Raw genomic sequence first — 19,664 nt, forward strand, 5'->3', positions numbered from 1 at the left:
TCCAGCTGAAGAAATAGAAGCACTGACCAGAGAAGTAACTTGTATACGGTCTCACAGCAAGTCAGTAGTAGCCAAGACTAGAACCCATGTCTCCTGACACAATAGCAGGGAAAAACCGCTAGACCAGGCTTACTCTACATTTTGATGAATAAATTCTCTCCTGCTACTTTAGATGTCCTAACAAAGATAGCACATGATAAGAACGTGAACAAATGTGTAATGATAATAAGGGTTTCTTTAGGTCTTGAGTCCAGTGTTCTGTGAATATTTAACTAAAGTCTCTTTAATTTAGGGGTGTTTTTACCTCCTTGCCAGTTGCTCATAGAAAATCAATTTGGTGTGTCATTACAATTATTCAAAAGCACTAATAACTAAAAAGTTATATAATTTCTTATATTTTGTACGCCTCGCTTAACTTAAGCAATTGAACATAGGTAAGGTTTCATTTCTTGAAAAAATAAAATTGGGAAGGTAAATTAATCAGATTAAAAACAAAATGTCTGCACTACCTATAATAAGGAGGAACACCCATGGAATCATTTACAATAAACAAAATAACAAAATAAGCCTAAAACCTATAACAAGGTAAAAAGAAGGTTGTGGATAAACAATGTGTGAACAAATCATGCTCTACAAAAACGGGTTCCTGCAAAGTAACCAAGCGACTCCAAAAGCATGCAATTCAACGTACAGTTAAAAATGCACGTGTTATTAGTATTGGTAAAAATGCAATTAAGAAAAAGTTTTGCTGTGTAACTTTGGATGTATGGTACGCTCTATACCCATCCCATGCTTAAGTCTAATCAACTCAGCGTAGCTTTGCAGTATGCAGAATAAAGGAACCTACGTGATGAAACTAAAGTCAAACTGAGTTCTTGGGGAACTGAGTGGAAGAAGTCTCAAGAGGAACCCCAGCATACTTCCCTCAAGTATTAACGATATCATAATATTGATATTACAATATAAATTGAATTAGTCAAGCAAGATATTGATAATGCTATAACTTAAAATCGGATAACAACAAAAAGTATAATTTAAGACCAACAATTGGTCAAGTTATTACAAACCACAAAGTTAACTTAACACCAATGACTAAATGCCTTATTTAATTTGCCTGCTCCTATGAGTTTTAGCAGCTTATACTTTCCCTTGTGGAAAGAATGGGCTAAGGTATAAATTTTTATGTATCCCAGGTGACTTAACGATCTATGGTAAGATTTACTTCAAACCTACGTTAGTTAATACCCAGTGGCAGCTTACACTATGGGCTTATATGCACGTGCCATTACTATTAGTGGCCACATACATACACATCCAGGCTTTAAAAAGTTTAGGTTAGCTCTTTCTTAGTAGACATCCCTGCACAGGTGTTGAAATGTCCTGTTAAAGAAAAAAAAAGAATAAAGTTACTTAGAAAAAGAAAAAGTATCTGTTCTTTAGCTTGCGTGTCTTGTTGAGCTTCAGAGTCAGTCAGGAACTGCAGTTTGGGCAACCAGGCAGTGTCTTCTGGCTCAGGTACTGTCATGCTAGTGGGTGTTGCTCTTGGGTCAGCTGGCTGGTTTGAGATGTCTTTGTTTCTGCTTTCTTTGGTAAGGGAAGCTGCAGTATCAGCCCTTGAGTAGTTGTTCTGGGGGCCTTGGAGAGGAGCACGCTTCTTCCTCAGTTACCTCATCTTGTATGGCTGGTGTGATCGCACAGGACCACCTCTGTGCTCTTCTGATCAGATCAGGGAACCAGAGGTCTCCCACCTCTACTGCACTGTCCAGTTTCAATTAGGCAATGTCATTCTGACTCTTGGACCGCTTTTGAGGTTCTCTTTTAGGATACATTTTCTTAGACACCTCCGTGAGTCTGTGTTTGCCCCAAATAAGTTACATTGAGTAAATAACAGAAGATTACTCTGTCAAGATGATCTTAACCCCTTGAGTTTAGGTGAACAGCTGAAACTCTTCAATGCCTCTTGTCCACTGGGGCCTGTTATCTTCCTGGTCATAACTTATGGCCCATTGTCCTTTAACTTACAAAAGTAGTTCCTTACCCATTCACACATCCCATGCTTACACTTCCCCAGATGGACATGGTCTCATAAACAAGAATTTTCAGAACTGTCACAACATCTGGGATATTGGGTGAGAGGTTATTTCACTCTATCAAGGCTCAAAGTCAAGCTGCTTCAAAGCTACTTATTTAAAGCCATTAACATAAACTTATTAAAAACATAACCACATAAAATTTATACTCAATGTCCACATGAGTATAGGACTATACGTCCTACAAATGCATTCTATGCAAATACCATCTTGATTTCTGGGACTACTTTTGATGTGCATCTGAGAGATTATTTGCCATATCAGTTGCAGGATGTTTTAAACAAAGAAGAAATATTGAAAGTGTTTAATATATATATATATATACAGACAGACTGACTAAGCTGCTAAGAGAGAGGGGATATAAAAATCTACAGTTATTTGAGATTGTAAACATCAAAGATGGAGGGAAAATATTTATTATAGCAGAAGATTGTGGGGGTGGATACAGGAGAAATGTGATGAAAAGAAAACTGTAGACTGCATACAGGGAAATCTTCCCAGTAATGAGGTCTGGGAGCCTGTGAAATAATTTTGTACTTGAATTGGTAGAAGCGTCATCGGTAGGTTCCTTTAAAACTGATTACAAAAACCACTAGAAAACATACAGTCAGGAAGAGTCTTGATTATTTAGGATATGGGCTAGATGACCTGATAGGTCCTTTCCATCTCTAGATTCTGTGATATTCAACTCAACAACTGTCTCAGTGGTCACGGGAAGAAGTCAGACATGAAAAAAATAGCTGTTGATGAAAAATAATGTCATCATAAACATAACAATATTCTGTACTTTCCACATGTATGGTTAAAAATTACATGGTATAGTCGAAGAGGGTTCAAGAGGGGTTTATTGCAGTACAAGAGGTGAAACTGCAGTAGGGAATGCTCAAATGAACAAAAGTTCTGCAACAGGATTTTATCTTTTCAGAAAGAGATTCTGTAAGCCCCTATCCTTGCAAGGCCGAGTTGCTGAAAATCACCTTCTGTTTCAAGTATCTTTATAATTAAAAATAGAAACGGGGGGAAAGAAAAAAGTTGTGGAGGGGCTAGAAGCAAAGGAGTATGAATGGTATTATAGGACCTGTTCCTGCAACCGTTACGCATATGACCAATCCCATTCAAGTAAACAGGGCTACTCATGAGTGAAGGATGCAGGATCCAAGCCATAATCAAATGCAAACAAACAGAAAATAAAATACATTAACCTATTATGTGATGATAACTTCTAAGGGCTAGAATGTGAATACCCACAATGAATACTATCTTAACTGCAAGTAACTCCATTGACTTCAACAGGATCTTGTGGTGTAAGAGTTAATGGAAATAAGGGTATTACAATAGAAGCTAGAATGCAGCTAAGATTTATTTTGAGATGTAGATTTCTAGTTGCCCCTCCTATGTGCAAATATATTTTAATAGTATTTGGAGAAAATTGCCTTCTGTGTGTCTGAGGAAATATATTTTTAAAAATGTTTTAAAAGTTTTAAAAGTTTGGTCAATCATCCAACCTCTCTGGATATGCTGCATATATTAATGTTGGGCTCTTCTGGTTACTCATCGTAATGACGTTCAATTCATGAAAAAGTGAAGCAAATTTAAAAAGAGAACTGAAGTGCCTAAAGTCTTCATTTGAGGAGCAAATGCATCTTCCAAGTCGCAAGCACAAACTGCATTATACCTGCTCCAGATTTATCTTCCACCCCAGTTCACTTTCAAATCTTTTGGTGTACTAGAGTGGAAAGAAATGAAGATAAAAAGGAAAACATAAAAGAGGGAAGATAGTGGTATTTTTAATCGAAATATATGTAGTGAAATTTAAAGAGAACAAAAATGAGTAAGAAGGAGAAAAAAAAGTCATATTTGCCCATTCAGATTTTATTCATTTTCTCATGTTACCTAGAAGCTTTCAGGGTCAGAAGAAAATAAATACAGCAAGTTTAACTGTGGAGTTACTGTGCTACCCTGTTGTGAAAAGAAAAGGAGGACTTGTGGCACCTTAGAGACTAACCAATTTATTTGAGCATGAGCTTTCGTGAGCTACAGCTCACTTCATCGGATGCATCCGATGAAGTGAGCTGTAGCTCACGAAAGCTCATGCTCAAATAAATTGGTTAGTCTCTAAGGTGCCACAAGTCCTCCTTTTCTTTTTGCGAATACAGACTAACGCGGCTGTTACTCTGAAACCTGTTGTGAAACTTTCGCTACTGTGGATAAATTGTCACAACTTACTGAATTCTTTTGCAAAAAAGAACACTGAGAATGAGTGCAGTGGAGCATCTGGCCCACAGGAGGCAAAAGCGCTGGGGAAGTCTTTGGGGTAGATGAGCATTTCTTAAACCCCTCTCTCGTATTTTTTTTTTAATAGTTCAGTTTATCATCTTGTACTCAAACAGCTAAAAGCCATCTCTCTCCCGGCCCTGCGCCTGAAGCCTTAAGGTAATTACAGAGAGTAAAATTCATCCCTTTGAAGAGACTCAGCACAAAGTCTATGCAGCACTTCACTCCTATTTAAATCTTCAAAATCAGGCTTAAATTCTGTGTAGGCTTTGTGCTGGGCCCCTACGCACAGGGATGCAGTACTGCCAACCTCAAGCATTCAAAAACCATGAGTCAAACCCTAATTAGCCAGGAGGGTGGCTTAAAAATAATCAGATTAAAAAAAAAATCCTTGATTTTTAAGACTTTGTGTTCACATTTTCAAGATTTTTCTCCACAACGATGAGGGCTAGTGTGATGGGATGTATAAACCCCACACTGGCACTGAAAAGGTTAAGGAGCATCTCTGGGCCCAGGTGACCCCACCCATCCCCCACTACTGAGCATGCTCCAGCTGGAAGAGGAGCTTACTAGGGAGCCAGACAGCTCAGAAAAATGCAGACAGGGCAGGGAGAGCGACCAATCCTGAGAGCTGCAGAAACCTTTCCTGGGGAGATTCTGGCTGCCTGCTGAGCCCAGAGCGGTAGAAGGTTTGGTTACTCTCTTCTTCTCTACTCCTTTGTGTCATGCCCTGTACGAATGTGGCAGGGTGGTGGGTGGTAGGAAGTGGCCCAAGGAGGCAGCCAGAAGGCACTCTCACTCCTAGGTGCTCAACATCATCGCATCTTAGAGGACCCTGGCCTGGGCTCCCCTACCAACCACCCTTGTTACGAAGAGCACAACACCCCTCGCTTACAGACCCCTTTGGGGAAGCCAGGGGAGGATGAAGGCTTTGAAAGATCTGTGGTTGGGACTTGCATCTGCAAGGGTCAACAGACCGCCTGAAGGTCCCCAGCAACTGTGATGTCACAGAACCCAATATCTTCCCTGGGACTCTGTTTCCCCAGAAGGGGAGAAGATTACTTGGTGACCTGAGCCAAGGGTCAAGTCCACACATATCAAAAGGGAGACCGCTAAGGGGAGTGACAGTGGCTAGCAAGAGACATCGAGGGCACGACACACCGAAACCTAGTGCCCTAACCACTAGGTGCTACTGCCAGTGAACACTGCCCATCACAGCTAGAAACTTCCTTTCTGTAAATGATCTTTTTAAAACATGACTACATGATTCCAAGAGCTGGGGCTTTAGGACAAACTAGAAATATTGTGAGACATCATGAAATCCTGAGAGTTGGCAACACTGTAAAAAAGGTGAATTTCACTCAGACAGAGGGCAATCAAAAGTATAGTGGCCATTTATATAGACTTAAAAATCACAGTTATTAATGGTATTAATAGTATCCATATCTTTTTCACCTTCTCTGTATAAAGCCAGTCTAATCCAAAAAAGGAAGAGAAATTCCTATTGTAAAATTTGCAGTCTAACATTAACCAACACTTTCATTAAAAGATACGCAAGTCATTTCTAGGAATGCTGTGAACTCGTATTTAGCTTGAAATATGGATTGTGTAAGAGCCACACGTCTGTAAAACAAAACACCGATATAAATGCCTGGGGTGTTTGTTAATATTCTAAACCTTCCCCTTTAGCGCCTCCAAATAAAATTTTACAGCACTCAGAATCTAAAAGTGAAACAGACGTCACTTATTTTCATTGTCAGCTCAAGTGCTGTGCTCACTGTCTGGTGTCAGAAATAGGTCTAAAGTTGTTTTGTACCAGCTGACACCTGCTAATTGTACGCAAATTCAGACTAGTACAAATGGCATTAAAATAATCAAACAAAGACATGAGCCTCTGCTCAGCAAAATCAGTGGGAACAGAAACTGCACTACACCATAACTGGGGAAGGGAAGACTTCATATCAGCAGACAAATACAAATCATAAGACAGGCTGCAGTTCAGCCGGACTCTTGAGTTTATAATTGCAGGAGAAGACTATTAAAATACTTATTAAAAATTAAGTGGGTGACTCAGCTTTTCAGTTTTGCTAGTTAAGAGCCCTGTTCTGGTTACTAAAGGTAAACCGTCTCAAGCAGCTGAGATATGAAATGTAGTGTGGAGCTAAATTTTGAGATACATCCTTCAAACACTTAAACAATGCTGACGTTTATATAGGTTAATAGTTCCACTGAAGTCAATGGGACTGCTCATATGTAAAGTTAAGCATGAGTGTTGGCAGAACTGGAACCTAAATCTTCACCTGCCATTTATCATGAGCAGTACTATGCATGTGCAGGTGGCAAGATGTATGACTTAGTGGGGGAATTAAAGCCATCAGGACGTTGCTTGCAGTTGAATAGGTAGGAGACACATTGAGAACAAACAGATGCACAGACCAACAAACATCTCTTGGCGGTTAAGAAGAAATGGGTGATTAAAGGGACATGGACCTAAAAAGAAATAAATTTTTTTCTGGATTTTTTTAACCTAATCTTGTTACAAATAACCCTAAAACAAACCTATCAGACAGACTTTAGAAGCAAATAAGGGCTCACTTCTGCAAGGTACTAAGCACTAGATCCCTGACCCAACAAAACACTGGAGCATGTGCTTAACTTTGTCCCCCTATCAGTTGGGCTATTCATGTGCTTAAAGTTAGGAACACGCTTTAATACCTTGCTGAATTGAGGCCTATAGCTCTTTAAAAAAATCTAGCAGAGACATTACTAACAGAAAATCAGCCACACAAGTCTTTTGTATCACGTTAGCAACTTTCACACCAAATTCCACTACTCTCTCTTTGTACACTTTGCCTGCATTATCCTGTATGCCCTAAACGCTGCAGAATAGCTACTAGAAGTATGCCAGAGAATAGGAGGTGTTTGATATCACCTCCATATTATTAAAAATTTTCATAACACAAGGCTCTCTGAAAAAAATTCAGAAATGATAACTGCTGTCTTTTAAAATGTTGGCTAACGTCTGCTCATAAAATATTGACACCGAAATATGAATTTCTAATATTTCATTTACAAGATTTGACCTTTTAACTTCTTTTTGAGTCTACAATAGAGATTGTGCTTTAAACCAATGGTATAAATACCCTAGTAAATATTAAAATTCAAATGTTAAACTGCCAGTTTTCCCCTCCAAAAGTTGGTCCTGTAGTCAAATGTGATATTAAATCCTCTGCTCTGAGTCTGAAATCAATGAATATCATTAACAAGTCATGGGAATGTACAGAATTTAAAATTCCAAATTGGAGAGAGTATATTTGCTCCAATCACAACAATGTCCTCTACATCTACAGAACTGACACAAGGCCATCGGGTGCAGTCAACTGGGCTAGCTCCACTGATGTCAAGGGATGTATGCCAGTTTGCACCATCTGGCCCAAGGGTCAAATTCAGAGGTGACATATAAAGTCTAATTTAGAATTGCTTGCTAGTCAAAGGGTCCTGGGTCAAAGCCCACTGAAATCAATGGAAAAAAATCAGTGGATCAGACTGTAAATAGGTAGAATTTGTATGCCAAGGAGCTGGATGAAGGTGAAAGGTAAAAACGGGTAGGGGCTACTTCAGCGTACACTTGCTATACTACTCAGTTCTTGCCTTTAGGCCCGTGAGATAGACCAGCTTAGAATCCTTACACTCAGTGAGCGAAATTCAGATGTCATGGGCCAGGAAGTAAAAGGTGTAAGTTACAAGGCAGTAAGTGGGTCTGAGTCTCACTCTAGGCATCTAAATTGGTGAACATACAGATTGGAGATCCTTACACCAACTCTGACTCCCTCTTAGTTAGACTGTAAGCTCTTCGGGGCAAGGACCAGTCTCTCCATATACCTATGTAATGTTTAGCATTGTGGGGCCCCAATCCTAACTGGGACTGCTAAGTGCTACCATATTACAAAGAACTTAGGTCTGCCCTGCTCCCACTGAATGAAGCCAGACTTTTGTCATTTAACTTCATGGGAAGCAGATCCTTAGATTCCCTTCTAAATGTAGCTCTCTACCTCAGGCTATCAGGAAATCATCAGATCCTATTGAACCATTGGGAGCTTTGGAAATTGGAAAATTAGAATCTGATTGACTTCCACAGCTCAGAATGTCTTCTGAACAGCCAGGGCAATAATTTGGTGGTGTACTTGGAGTCTTTGTAAAAGTTCAAACACCATTAACTCAGTTTCCATTTGCAAACAAGTGTCAAAAATATCTCATTGGTCCACTAAAATAAATCTGTGTGAGTAAACATAAATTAAAACAAGCAAACAAAAAAACCCAACTTACTGCAGGTCCAATTATAACAAGGTGGATATGGGGCTCTCTTCTGTGCCACTCTAAAACACAATAGTAAATTTTTTAAATATTAACAAATTATGCTTAATATTCTTACAATCACATACAGACACTGGGAGCACTTGCATGACGAAGACAGGTAGAATTTGGACAATAGTATTAGTGATAGTGTTTAAATATGGAAAGTAAATCAGATTTTCACCTCCAACATTCACACACAATATTTGATTCGTTAACATTATTGAAGTTAGTGTTTATTTTTCTTTCACTCACTCTGTTATGATTCAAGTGTTATTTTTTGTGATTAACCTGAGATATTATTTTAGAATAATTTTAACAGTGAAGTGTTACACAAGATGCTGGTGAATGGGGTTACTTAATCAAGGTGGTTTGGACTCTTGTTCTGCCTAAATGACCAGGACTTATTCTTACTACGAGCACCTGCATGTGACACCCAAGAAATGCTGCGGAAATGCAATGTTTTGTTACCACCGGTGGTGGGAAAGAATAACTGCAAAGTCATTAAAGTCGTATAGTGTTTGTAACTCTAGAATCTGCAAAGAATGCCTCTCTTCAATGATTCCATTGCCAAAATAGGGCCCACTCATGTGAACACTTATTTGACTTTAACAGACTACACATGGTAATAAGCCCTTCACAGCATAGTAAGGGTTTGCATAATAGGATCAACAGAATAGAGGTCTAAGACCTGTAGGGGGCTAAGATTTAGAATGCCTGGACTCCCTGCAGCCACAGGGAGAATCAAATCCTGGCAGAAGAAACTCATTCATTCACGCTTTTGACACAGCTAAATTGAGAAGCATGCAGTTTGCTTTGTATGTGGGTCTTTCAAAAGTGAACACCTAGTAAAAGGTATGACTAGCTTTGATATGGATGGTCTAATCAACTCCAAAGGGTATTTGGCATGTCTAAACTAGGGAAAGCGGCAAAGAGTCGATCTTAAAAGGAAGTTGTTAGCAGACTGTGGGTGAATCTGCAGGGAAGCCTAATGTATTTTAAAACACAACTTATTTTCCTAGTTTAGTATCAGAGGGGTAGCTGTGTTAGTCTGGATCTGTAAAAGCGGCAAAGAGTCCTGTGGCACCTTATAGACTAACAGACATATTGGAGCTCAAGCTTTCGTCGGCTGCATGTAGTGGAAATTCCGAGAGGCAGGTATAAATTCCCAGAGGCAGGTATAAAGATACTTGCTTGCATATTTATACCTGCCTCTGGGAATTTCCACTACATGCATCTGACGAAGTGGGTATTCACCCACGAAATATGTCTGTTAGTCTATAAGGTGCCACAGGACTCTTTGCCGCTTTTACAGATCCAGACTAACACAGCTACCCCTCTGATACTAAACTAGGAAAATAAGTTGTGTTTTAAAATACATTAGGCTTCCCTGTAGATTCACCCACAGTCTGCTAACAACTTCCTTTTAAGATGGACATTGGTGAGGCCTCATCTGGAGTACTGTGTCCAGTTTTGGGCCCCACACTACAAGAAGGATGTGGAAAAATTGGAAAGCGTCCAGCGGAGGGCAACAAAAATGATTTGGGGCCTGGAACATATGACTTATGAGGAGAGGCTGAGGGAACTGGGATTGTTTAGTCTGCGGAAGAGAAGAATGAGCGGGGATTTGATAGCTGCTTTTAACTACCTGAAAGGGGGTTCCAAAAAGGATGGATCTAGACTATTCTCAGTGGTACCAGATGACAGAACGAGGAGAAATGGTCGTGGGGGAGATTTAGGTTGGATATTAGGAAAAACTTTTTCACTAGGAGGGTGGTGAAGCACTGGAATGTGTTACCTAGGGAGGTGGTGGAATCTCCTTCCTTTGAGGTTTTTACAATTAGGCTTGACAAAGCCCTGGCTGGGATGATTTAGTTGGGGATTGGTCCTGCTTTGAGCAGGGGGTTAGACTAGATGACCTCCTGAGGTCCCTTCCAACCCTGATATTCTATGATTCTGTGTCAAACTTTGTCTATCCTTTAAAACCTGTTTTAAAATGTTTTAGCCGACCTTTTCAAAAGTGGTCCATTTTCCTAGTTCAGACAAAGCTTAGAACTTTGAGAGTAACTTAGTGAATCTCATTGGCTGGTGTGATCTGTTTTTTGTATAATTATCAAATATATTGCTTTTTAATTGGTTTATCAATTTTCAGACCTGCCTTATTTTGGTTGTACCTCACATGAACCTTCTTATCGGTGTTGGACTTTATACAGCTTGATGTGAAATGTACCAAAAAGAAATACTGGGAACAAAAAAGACACAAGGGATATAAACATTACAAATAATAATTTTTACTACTCTTCTCACCTCTCATCACCTCCCTCCAAAGCTGATCCGTATAGCTACGATGAGTTGATGGAAAGAAACGCTTACTATTTCTCACTTGTCTCATATACAAACCTGATGAATCTCTCTCTCTTTCAAAAATAAAAAATAAAAAATATCCAGTGTCCTTGCCCATTCTTTGTGGGGGGAAAATAATGAGGAAGTGGTTTTACAGAAATCTGATGATGAATACAAGAAAAGTCAACTCGCAGGGGACACTGGACAGATTTTATACTGAATTGAGTGTATTCTGACACAGAGTTTGGGGAGTTGTTTCTGTTCTATGATTACTCATATGGGGCAACCATTCAATAAACTGATATTTCAGCTAGTGCATCTCATTATCTTGGGTCAGTGAACTGATTTACGATTCCAGTAATCTCAGACATGGAGTACTCCAAAAAAGGAATATAACCTATGAAAGGCATCAGTGCTTCAGTTCAACAACAAAGTGAAACAACAGAGTAGAATGTAACAAAGCATAAAAGTAAAGTTTTAGTTTAGACAATTACCTGATTCTCTAATGGAGAACAGAGACAGGTTCGTGATACTAATAACGCCAGTTTGAAAAAGCGACTGAGATGTCAAAATTTAAAGTAGCAGACATCTGCAGAAGTCAGAGCCCTGGCTCAACCTCAGCATCCACTTCTTTTTGCTCCCGCTCTTGCATTGCGTAGCATCTCTGGTGGAAATCCTGTGATCAGGTTGACTTCCTCCACTGCAAATTTGTTCTCTCCTTCAGTTCTGCCATATTCCTAGCTAAATAATTTTACTCCTCCCATTTTAACTGAATCCAAACCCACAATCCCAGCTGCCTTTTTATCACCTTTGACTTATTCCTCAAACCCTCCCTTCCTCCTGCAACCACTGCTCTCTCTGCACTGGATCTTACCGATTTCTTGTCACAAGAAAACTGACAAAATACAATCTGACCTTCCCCCATCAGTCCCCACTTTATCCTCTTACAGTTCTCTCGTCCTCCTCCCCTGCCACAGATGCAGCTGTCCTATGCTAAGCCCTCTACTTGCTGCAGTGACCCCATCCTATCTCCTGAATTCCTTCATGCCCACTCGCATCCCCTCCCTTCTCTTTAACCTTTCACTCTCCTCTGGCTCTTTCCTCTCACAACACAAGCATGCTTTAGTCTCTCTCATCTTAAACCCACCCAGTGCCACTTGCCTCTCCAGCTACCGCTCCAGTTCTTTTCTCCCTTTCTTCTCTAAGCTCATTGAACACACACTTTACAATCATTGGAGTTCCTCTCTCCAGTTCCATCCTAGACCCTCTGCAATCTTCCACTTCCTGCATTCCACACACACTGCTTTTGCAAAGAATAACATCATCTTAGCCAAAGCTTAGAACGAGTACTCCATCCCCATCATCCTTAACTTGTCAGCTGCCACGGACACCATCAATCATGCTCTTCTTGAATTCTTGTCCTTCCTTGCTTTCCATGACTCTGTCCTCTCCTGGTTCTCCTCCTACCTCTCTAAACACTCCTTCAGAAGATCCTCCTCATTTCCCAGCCCCCTTCCAACTTTCAGCGGGCATTCCACATGGTTCTGCCCTTGGTCTCCTTCTCTTCTTCTCCCTCTACACCTTATCTCTGGGTAATCTCATCTTCACGCACACATTCCACTACCATCTCTATTCTGATGACTCACAGGTCTACCTCTCTACTCCAGACCTGTGTTCTCCTGTCCAAACTAAAATCTTGGCCTGTCTCTCTAATATCTCTTTGGGGATCTCTACCCTCAGCTCCGTCTTCACGCGGCTAAAACAGAGCTTCTAATCTACCCTCCCTGCTACCTCTGTTCTTGATCACTGTGGACAACACCACCAGCCTTCTTACTAAAGCTGTAACCTTGGTGTCATCTTTGACGTGGACCTCCCTCTAAGTCCTCACATCCAGGTTATGTTTAAATCTTTCCTATTCTTTCTGCATAACATCTGTAAAACACGTCCTTTCCAAACACACAGCGAAGGCTCTTGTCATCTTGCAATTTAATTACTGGAACTCTTGTCTGTCCTTGACAAATGCATTCTTGCCTAACTTGTCTCCATTCAGAATGCTGCTGCAAAGATCATTTTCCGAGTCCATCACTTTGACCATGTCACCTCTTTCTTTAAATCCCTCCAGTGGCTCCCCTTTCTCTTATCTTGCTACTTATCTTCACTTTCAAGGCCCTTCACAGCATCCCCATCCTACCTATCATCTCGTTCACCACTGAAATGTTAATATTTCCACTTGTTACATTTTCAAACAAGCACCTTCATGCTTTCTCCCACGCTGCCCCTCGCGCCTGAGTGGAGCGCTTGATAAACATCTGCAAAACTAACTCATTATCCTCCTTTTCTCTGATTCCTACAAAAAAACTGGGTAACAGTCAGTGCAATGATACCGCTGCTTATCACGCTGATAGATGCTGTCTCATTGTTTTCTTTGTACTCCCCTTTCTGCCTGTCAGTATCCAACTGTTGTCTTTTGTCAGATACCTACATTGCAAGCTCCTTGGGGCAGGAACTGTCTTTGTGATCTGTGTTTGCACAATGGGGTCCTGGTCCATGAGTGGGACTTCTAGGTAGTTTGATACTATTACTACTCCTACTAATAACCCATATCACAGATTAAAACCCTGTAAAAGCAGGAAGAAAATAAAGGAGATACTGATGAGCATCTCGTTTAAAACACAGTTCCTAGAAAGATAGCCTTGCTTTACTTCTCACTGGTTCTGCTAATGTTTTATGAACGGCAAAGGCAGGGCTGTGGGAGATGAGAAATCTGAGTCCTGCTCATGGGAATTGATGTCAACGGGCCCTAACTTTGGAACTCAATGGAAACTTTTTGTCACAGCTGAACTTGATACAGGAGTCCAAGTAAATGAAATATGTTTGTTTGCCACCCTTTCTAGCATTGTAAGAGCATCTCACATGCTATTGTGAAGAAACCTCAATTTAGATTGGTGCTTTGCCCTAAAAACATGTGAAAATTTTTCTTGTAACTTAACAGTATTCCTTACTACACCTACAAACATATGTAATAACCATGACACAATAAGCCAAAACATTATTTTGAAATAGGTGAACTCTTCTTTCTTTTGTCTACTATGAATATTGCATGGTAGCAGCAAAATAATTACTCCCTCAACAAGCAAAAGCATCAAATATTTCTCTTTGATTGCAATGCTATGTTATTCCCAGCAGGCAGGAAAAGACACAGTACAGAAATAATGTGTTCAACAGATCAATGTTTATAGGAACACTTTTTAAAAACATAAATATATTATGAAGTATTCTGCAGAGAAAAACAAAACTTATAGTAAAGTTATCAACACCACGAAATTTATCTGAATGGTGTTTGGAGGAAAAAAACAAACCCGGTGAAAATGCAGAGATATTTAAACAGCGGGGCATGTACCTGAAAATACATCCACTAAATAAAGAGGGTCCTTGACTCTTCTAAGTCCACATATCAAAAGAAACAGGCGTACATTTTCTGTGTCTTGAGGAATCCCTGTAACACAATATTTTCAAAAATACTGAATGCAGTTAGAACAGTAAAATATCTTCACAACAATTGCTTCATGAGTGAGCATGCAACTTGTGCAGTAATCCTAGGAATACAAATAGGGTGACATTTTTCTAAAGCGCCCAGCATCGAACTAACTATTCCCATTGAAGTAAATGGGAGTTAATTTCCATGGGAGCAGTAAGGTCACTACTGAGAGCTTTTGAAAACCCTACCCCTAATGCTAAGAACTATCTATCTCTATGCATTTCCTCAGCATTAAGCGCCTAATGCAAAGCCCACTGCAGTCACTTTCCAGCATCTTGATGAAACATTACTCTTTTTATGGATGGAAGAACTGACGCAGAGGTTAAATTTCTTGCTTAAACGGAATCTGTGCCAGAGCTGGGATTAGTATCCAGAGTTTCTGGCTTCTAGTCCAGTAGTCAGTCAACTGGGCTGCATATTTTATTAATGTAATGATAAATTCTAAATGATAAAGCCAAGCAAATGCCCACAATAATGCAAATTATGTACAACTCATTGGGTGCAAGGTTGCATTTGTATTTGTATTGTATTTGTTCTTCTTAGCCTGTAGGGAATGAAAAAGATATCACTTTGCTGTTATGCGATGTAATGCTCTAAACCTCCGATATTGCAAGTCTACATTTGTCAAAAGCAAGTATCTACAGTTGTCCAAAATCTCTTAGCCAAAGCAGACTCCACTTCTTCCCAGGTGGTATTGAGTATAACAGGGTACTCCAATTAGTTACTTTTACAGCCATACACATTCAGCACGGCAGTCTTACATTAAGAGTCTCTAGATTACAAGGAATAAATATTTATACTGTTTATACTCTAGAAATAGTTTCAGTGGAGCAACAAGCAATATTTTAAAGTCTAGAATATTATAGCTCTGCTCTACCTTTATAAGTCAGGTCAACATCGCTACATCAGTCAAGGGTGTGAAAAATCCATGCCTCTGACCTAACTTAAACCCTACTGTCGATACATCTGTGTGGACAGAAGAATACTTTTGTTGCTGTAGCTACTATCATTTGGGGAGGTGGTTTTCCTCCGTCTACACTCTGGGTTTATCCAGGCGATGTAGTGTGGCGGTATAGTCTCCATATGCATACCCTAAGTGATGTAGCAGTTACATACCAGCCTATGCTGTCAAGACAACTTTAGTTCACTGATGAAAAATTTAGCATGTTGGTCTCATTTAAAATGACACTTATGGAAATGAATAATTCATCTGTCCCTAGAAAGGAAGATCTAGTCAGTTAGAGTTGATATTACCAGTGGGACAGAATGGAGAACTTGATAGTGTATAATCATATGAACTCTATTCAAAACCTATTTTGATAGACAGGCAGTAATGCCTAGTGTTTAGCCAAAGCAACTGGTAACCAAAGGTTCTATTGCCAACCTTATAAGAGAGGGGACAAATTATACAAATCCTCTGTGCCTAAGTTTCCCCAATCAGTAACATAGAGATAATATGTATTTAGGCAAGAACATGGCCCCATTTCAAGAGGGTTGTGAGATGTGAAGCTCTTCATGTTTATAAAGAGATGCGAGGTCTTCATATGAAAGGAATTTCATAATAAGAGCAAAATCTTACTATTGCTTCAGTTTCCAAAGCAGTATCTATCCTTTAAACACCCAAGCTGTCACAGAATATTTAACCAGAATTTAAATGACTGCAAAGCATTTATTTTAATCTCAAATTTCCTTTGTAACACACCGACAAGAAAACCTTTTGATGATAATGAACTATACCCTTCACTATGTATTGTATATCTTTCTGTTAAAATGAATCTGTCAAGACAAGTCCCCTCAAATTGCACTTGAATTAGCAGTTGGTATGTTGTGGATAAGAAATGCAAATTAAAAATAATCTAAAAATCTCAATGTAAAAAAAAAAGCACACAGCTTAAATGCTGCTGGAAACCCATAGATGAGAACCATAAAATTTCATCGACTCTTGTTAGAACATAGTTTAAAAATCGACAAGCTAATGTATGAGATTGCAGTTGCCTGGTTCTGCAACAGCACAAGTACACTCAGAATGTAATTCTAGGGATGGGTCACCATGTGATGTGCTTGGATCAAGCGTATAATCAAGTTCACTATCAAGTTCGCCGTAATTTAATATAATCCACAAACTGCTGAATGCATGTTCATAACAGAAACATCACTTAATCAATTCTTAGGGGGTGGTAGTTTCCATTTCCTGGCTGAACACTGCACAAAGCAGATCAATTCATTGCCCTTCCATGCACACGTGTATTGAGTGGGTGGCAAGGATAGCCAATATTCCTAATTGTCACAAAATTTTACAGTGCTAAACCATTTCATCAAGTGCTTTATTTATGAGGTCATCTCTGCCCACATTTGAGTGTTTTAATTTTATTAAAGAGTGGCTGCTCTTTCATGGATGACTGAAAAAATCCACACACACTTCAGGGGGTGGAGATAAACAGATGCAGCAAATAGACTCGACAGAGACAAAAGGATCCTGTTTTAAGTCAAGTAATCTCAAGAATAGAAAGAAGAAAATAACAAAAACGGAGACAAGACATGATAAATCAAAAAGAGTTTAAATCATTTCTAACCTCTTCTATGAAGCATCATGTACCTTTATTGAAGGGACACAAGCCTCTAAAACTTTCTCGGTAAAACAAAACCTCAGCCTTAAGTCCAGCTAATTTTACTGAATTGCTAAACTGAGCCTAAAAGACCGAACAAGATTGGCTTGGTATACATTTGCTTATTTCTGATTGTCAATTGATTTGGCTCATCACTACACAGACATCAAGGAATTTATCCTCCCACTATTCCTGTGAGGCAGGGAAGTATTATTATCCCATCTTACAGATGGGGAAATATTTAAGTGACTTGCCCCAGGCCACATACATGTCTGTGAGAAAGTCAGGAATTGAACGCAAATGTCCTGATCCAGTGTACTGAACCACAAGGCCATCTTTTCTTTCTGGAATAGTTTGTATATATCTACTGGTTCCCTTGGAACATAAAGCATCAACAGTAGTTAAGAATCATAGGTTATTTAAACAGGGACAATCTTGTTTTATTCATTGTCACACTGGCTCCCCTCCTTACACTTTCTGCTTTCCCAAAAAACCTGTAACTCTAGAAGGCGATAGGAAATGGAATGAAGCCGCTTTATTTAGATTTATCCCATATTCATGTTTTTCCATTTTCACTGAATGCTACCTTTAAGTAGTGGTTTATTTTAATCTCACTTAAAAAGGAGCAAATCATGAATAACTCCCCTGCAGTCAATGGAGTTATGCTGGTGTAAAACTAGCATAAGATCTGAACTGAACTTTCATTTTGAAAATGTCAAACGATCGGTGGTTCGTTTGACATATTCAAGTGATACTGCATTTAAAATTAAAATCTAACTTGGGGATTTAAATGCTCATTTTCACAGCATTCGCTGTTGAATCATTTTGATTTAATTTGAATCGTTTTAGCTGTCACAGAGCGGTTGCAGCAGACAAGGTAGATAATGATGCTGTTTATTGGACCGAGAATAATTCACACTGTGTTTGGGCTAAAAGGGTTCTTTGGTCTGCTGTGATACCCCATTAGGGCATTATGCTTTTAGGAGAACCAAGGCTCGTTTTGAGTCATCATCTAAACTTCCACAAAGCAAATTGCTAGAAAACGGGTCAGACTGTAAGTACCATAGCAAAACTCTGCCTGAATTTTAATTACATGTAGGGCACAGATAGTTGATTTAAATTAAGCTCTCTCCACCTTCTGATACTTTTTTAACTTCTTTGGCTGCTGTGGATTGGAACATCAGGTTGGCACTAAAACTTCAGTCATACTGCAATGAGTATCCAGATCTCAGTTACTGTGAGTATAGAGTCCATCATAAAAGTTATGACGATCCTTGGGTTTAACATAAAATGTGGCCTTAATAAAATCTAATATCCTTGTACTTGTTTCTTCCTAGCTCTTAGCATCTTTCTTTCTGCATTATCCTTTTTTATTTATTTGTGTAAGTAATGTTTGTAAAGCAGTTTGAAGATGAAAAGCACTGTGGGTCCAAACCTGGAAGGTGCTGAGCACACTTGTGGTAGATTCTGGGCAACCTCAACTCACAAGATAAATAATAATACTTAGAGTGCTTTTCATCAGTAGATCTCAGAGCGCTTTGATCCATGTAAATCCATGTAAAATGGGAATAACACAGAGCAGGGGTTCTTAGGACAAATTTTTTGGTGGCCTCAGAGCCGCTCTCACCCTTTTTCCTAAAATACTTAATTAGCATTAGGAAAAACAAATAAATACGCCCATATACATGTCCAAATGATTGTAATTTATTTGTTGCTAGTTAGTAAGTCTGTTGTGAAAAGCAATATTAACAAACATACAAGTATCACTTTTCACAGCAAACTTACTCAGCCCTGGATGGGGTGTCAGGGGAGGCAGTTGACGGGGCTGGAGCCGGAAGCCCCGCAGCTGGAGCCTGGGCCCTGCTGCTGCACAGCCAGAGCCCGGGCTGGAGCCTGAAGCCCCAGGCCAGAGTCTGCCGCCCCACCCCGCCACCCCACTGCTGAAGCCCAAAGCCTGAGCCCCACTGCCTCTGGGAAGGTGGGGAATTCACTGGCTGCCTTCTCCTCCACCATTGTACCCCAGGTGTCTCCAGAGGGGGGCAGGGTCCAACTCCTGCTGGCGTCCCCAGCAATCAACACCAAGGCAATGCATCTGGGAGCAACAGGGACCGCTATATTCTCCCCGCCTCCAGCCCAGAAGGCTGTGGCAACAAGAAAAGCCCCTGGTGGCCACATGCAAGAAACACTGACATAGAGAGATGAAGTGACTTGCCTGAGGCCATCTAGCAGGCTAGTGGCAGGGCCAGGAATAGAACCTCGGTCTCCTAAACCCCAGCATAATGCTTTAGCCCCCAGGCCACACTACTCTGCAGCTCTGTGGCTTGGGTCATCTGTAAATGCTAAGTGGTAATAGCATTATTTTGTAACAGATGTTCTTCATCCTTTCAGTATTTAAAGCTGCCCTTCGAAGAGCCACATCTATACCATGGTATCACATATATACCTGTGCACTTTCTACAC

The 19,664-nt window shown here is 40.0% G+C and overlaps 1 protein-coding gene across 3 annotated transcripts in view; it reads right to left on the reverse strand.

The window, feature by feature from the left end:
* Window positions 1-19,664, reverse strand: part of GLT1D1 (glycosyltransferase 1 domain containing 1) — a 93,096-nt gene that overhangs the window by 30,354 nt on the left and 43,078 nt on the right. For 2 of the 3 annotated variants that reach the window (XM_037878428.2, XM_037878427.2), the window contains exons 7-8: window positions 14,461-14,556; window positions 8,691-8,740 (exon numbers count right to left, since the gene is read on the reverse strand). In XM_037878428.2, coding sequence (XP_037734356.1) covers window positions 8,691-8,740; window positions 14,461-14,556 — 146 coding nt within the window. The remainder of the gene's footprint in view (window positions 1-8,690; window positions 8,741-14,460; window positions 14,557-19,664) is intronic. The other variant, XM_043529334.1, reaches the window with a different exon arrangement.

The sequence above is a fragment of the Chelonia mydas genome, chromosome 15 (genome assembly GCF_015237465.2).
Source record: "Chelonia mydas isolate rCheMyd1 chromosome 15, rCheMyd1.pri.v2, whole genome shotgun sequence".
NCBI classification, from domain to species: domain Eukaryota; kingdom Metazoa; phylum Chordata; order Testudines; family Cheloniidae; genus Chelonia; species Chelonia mydas.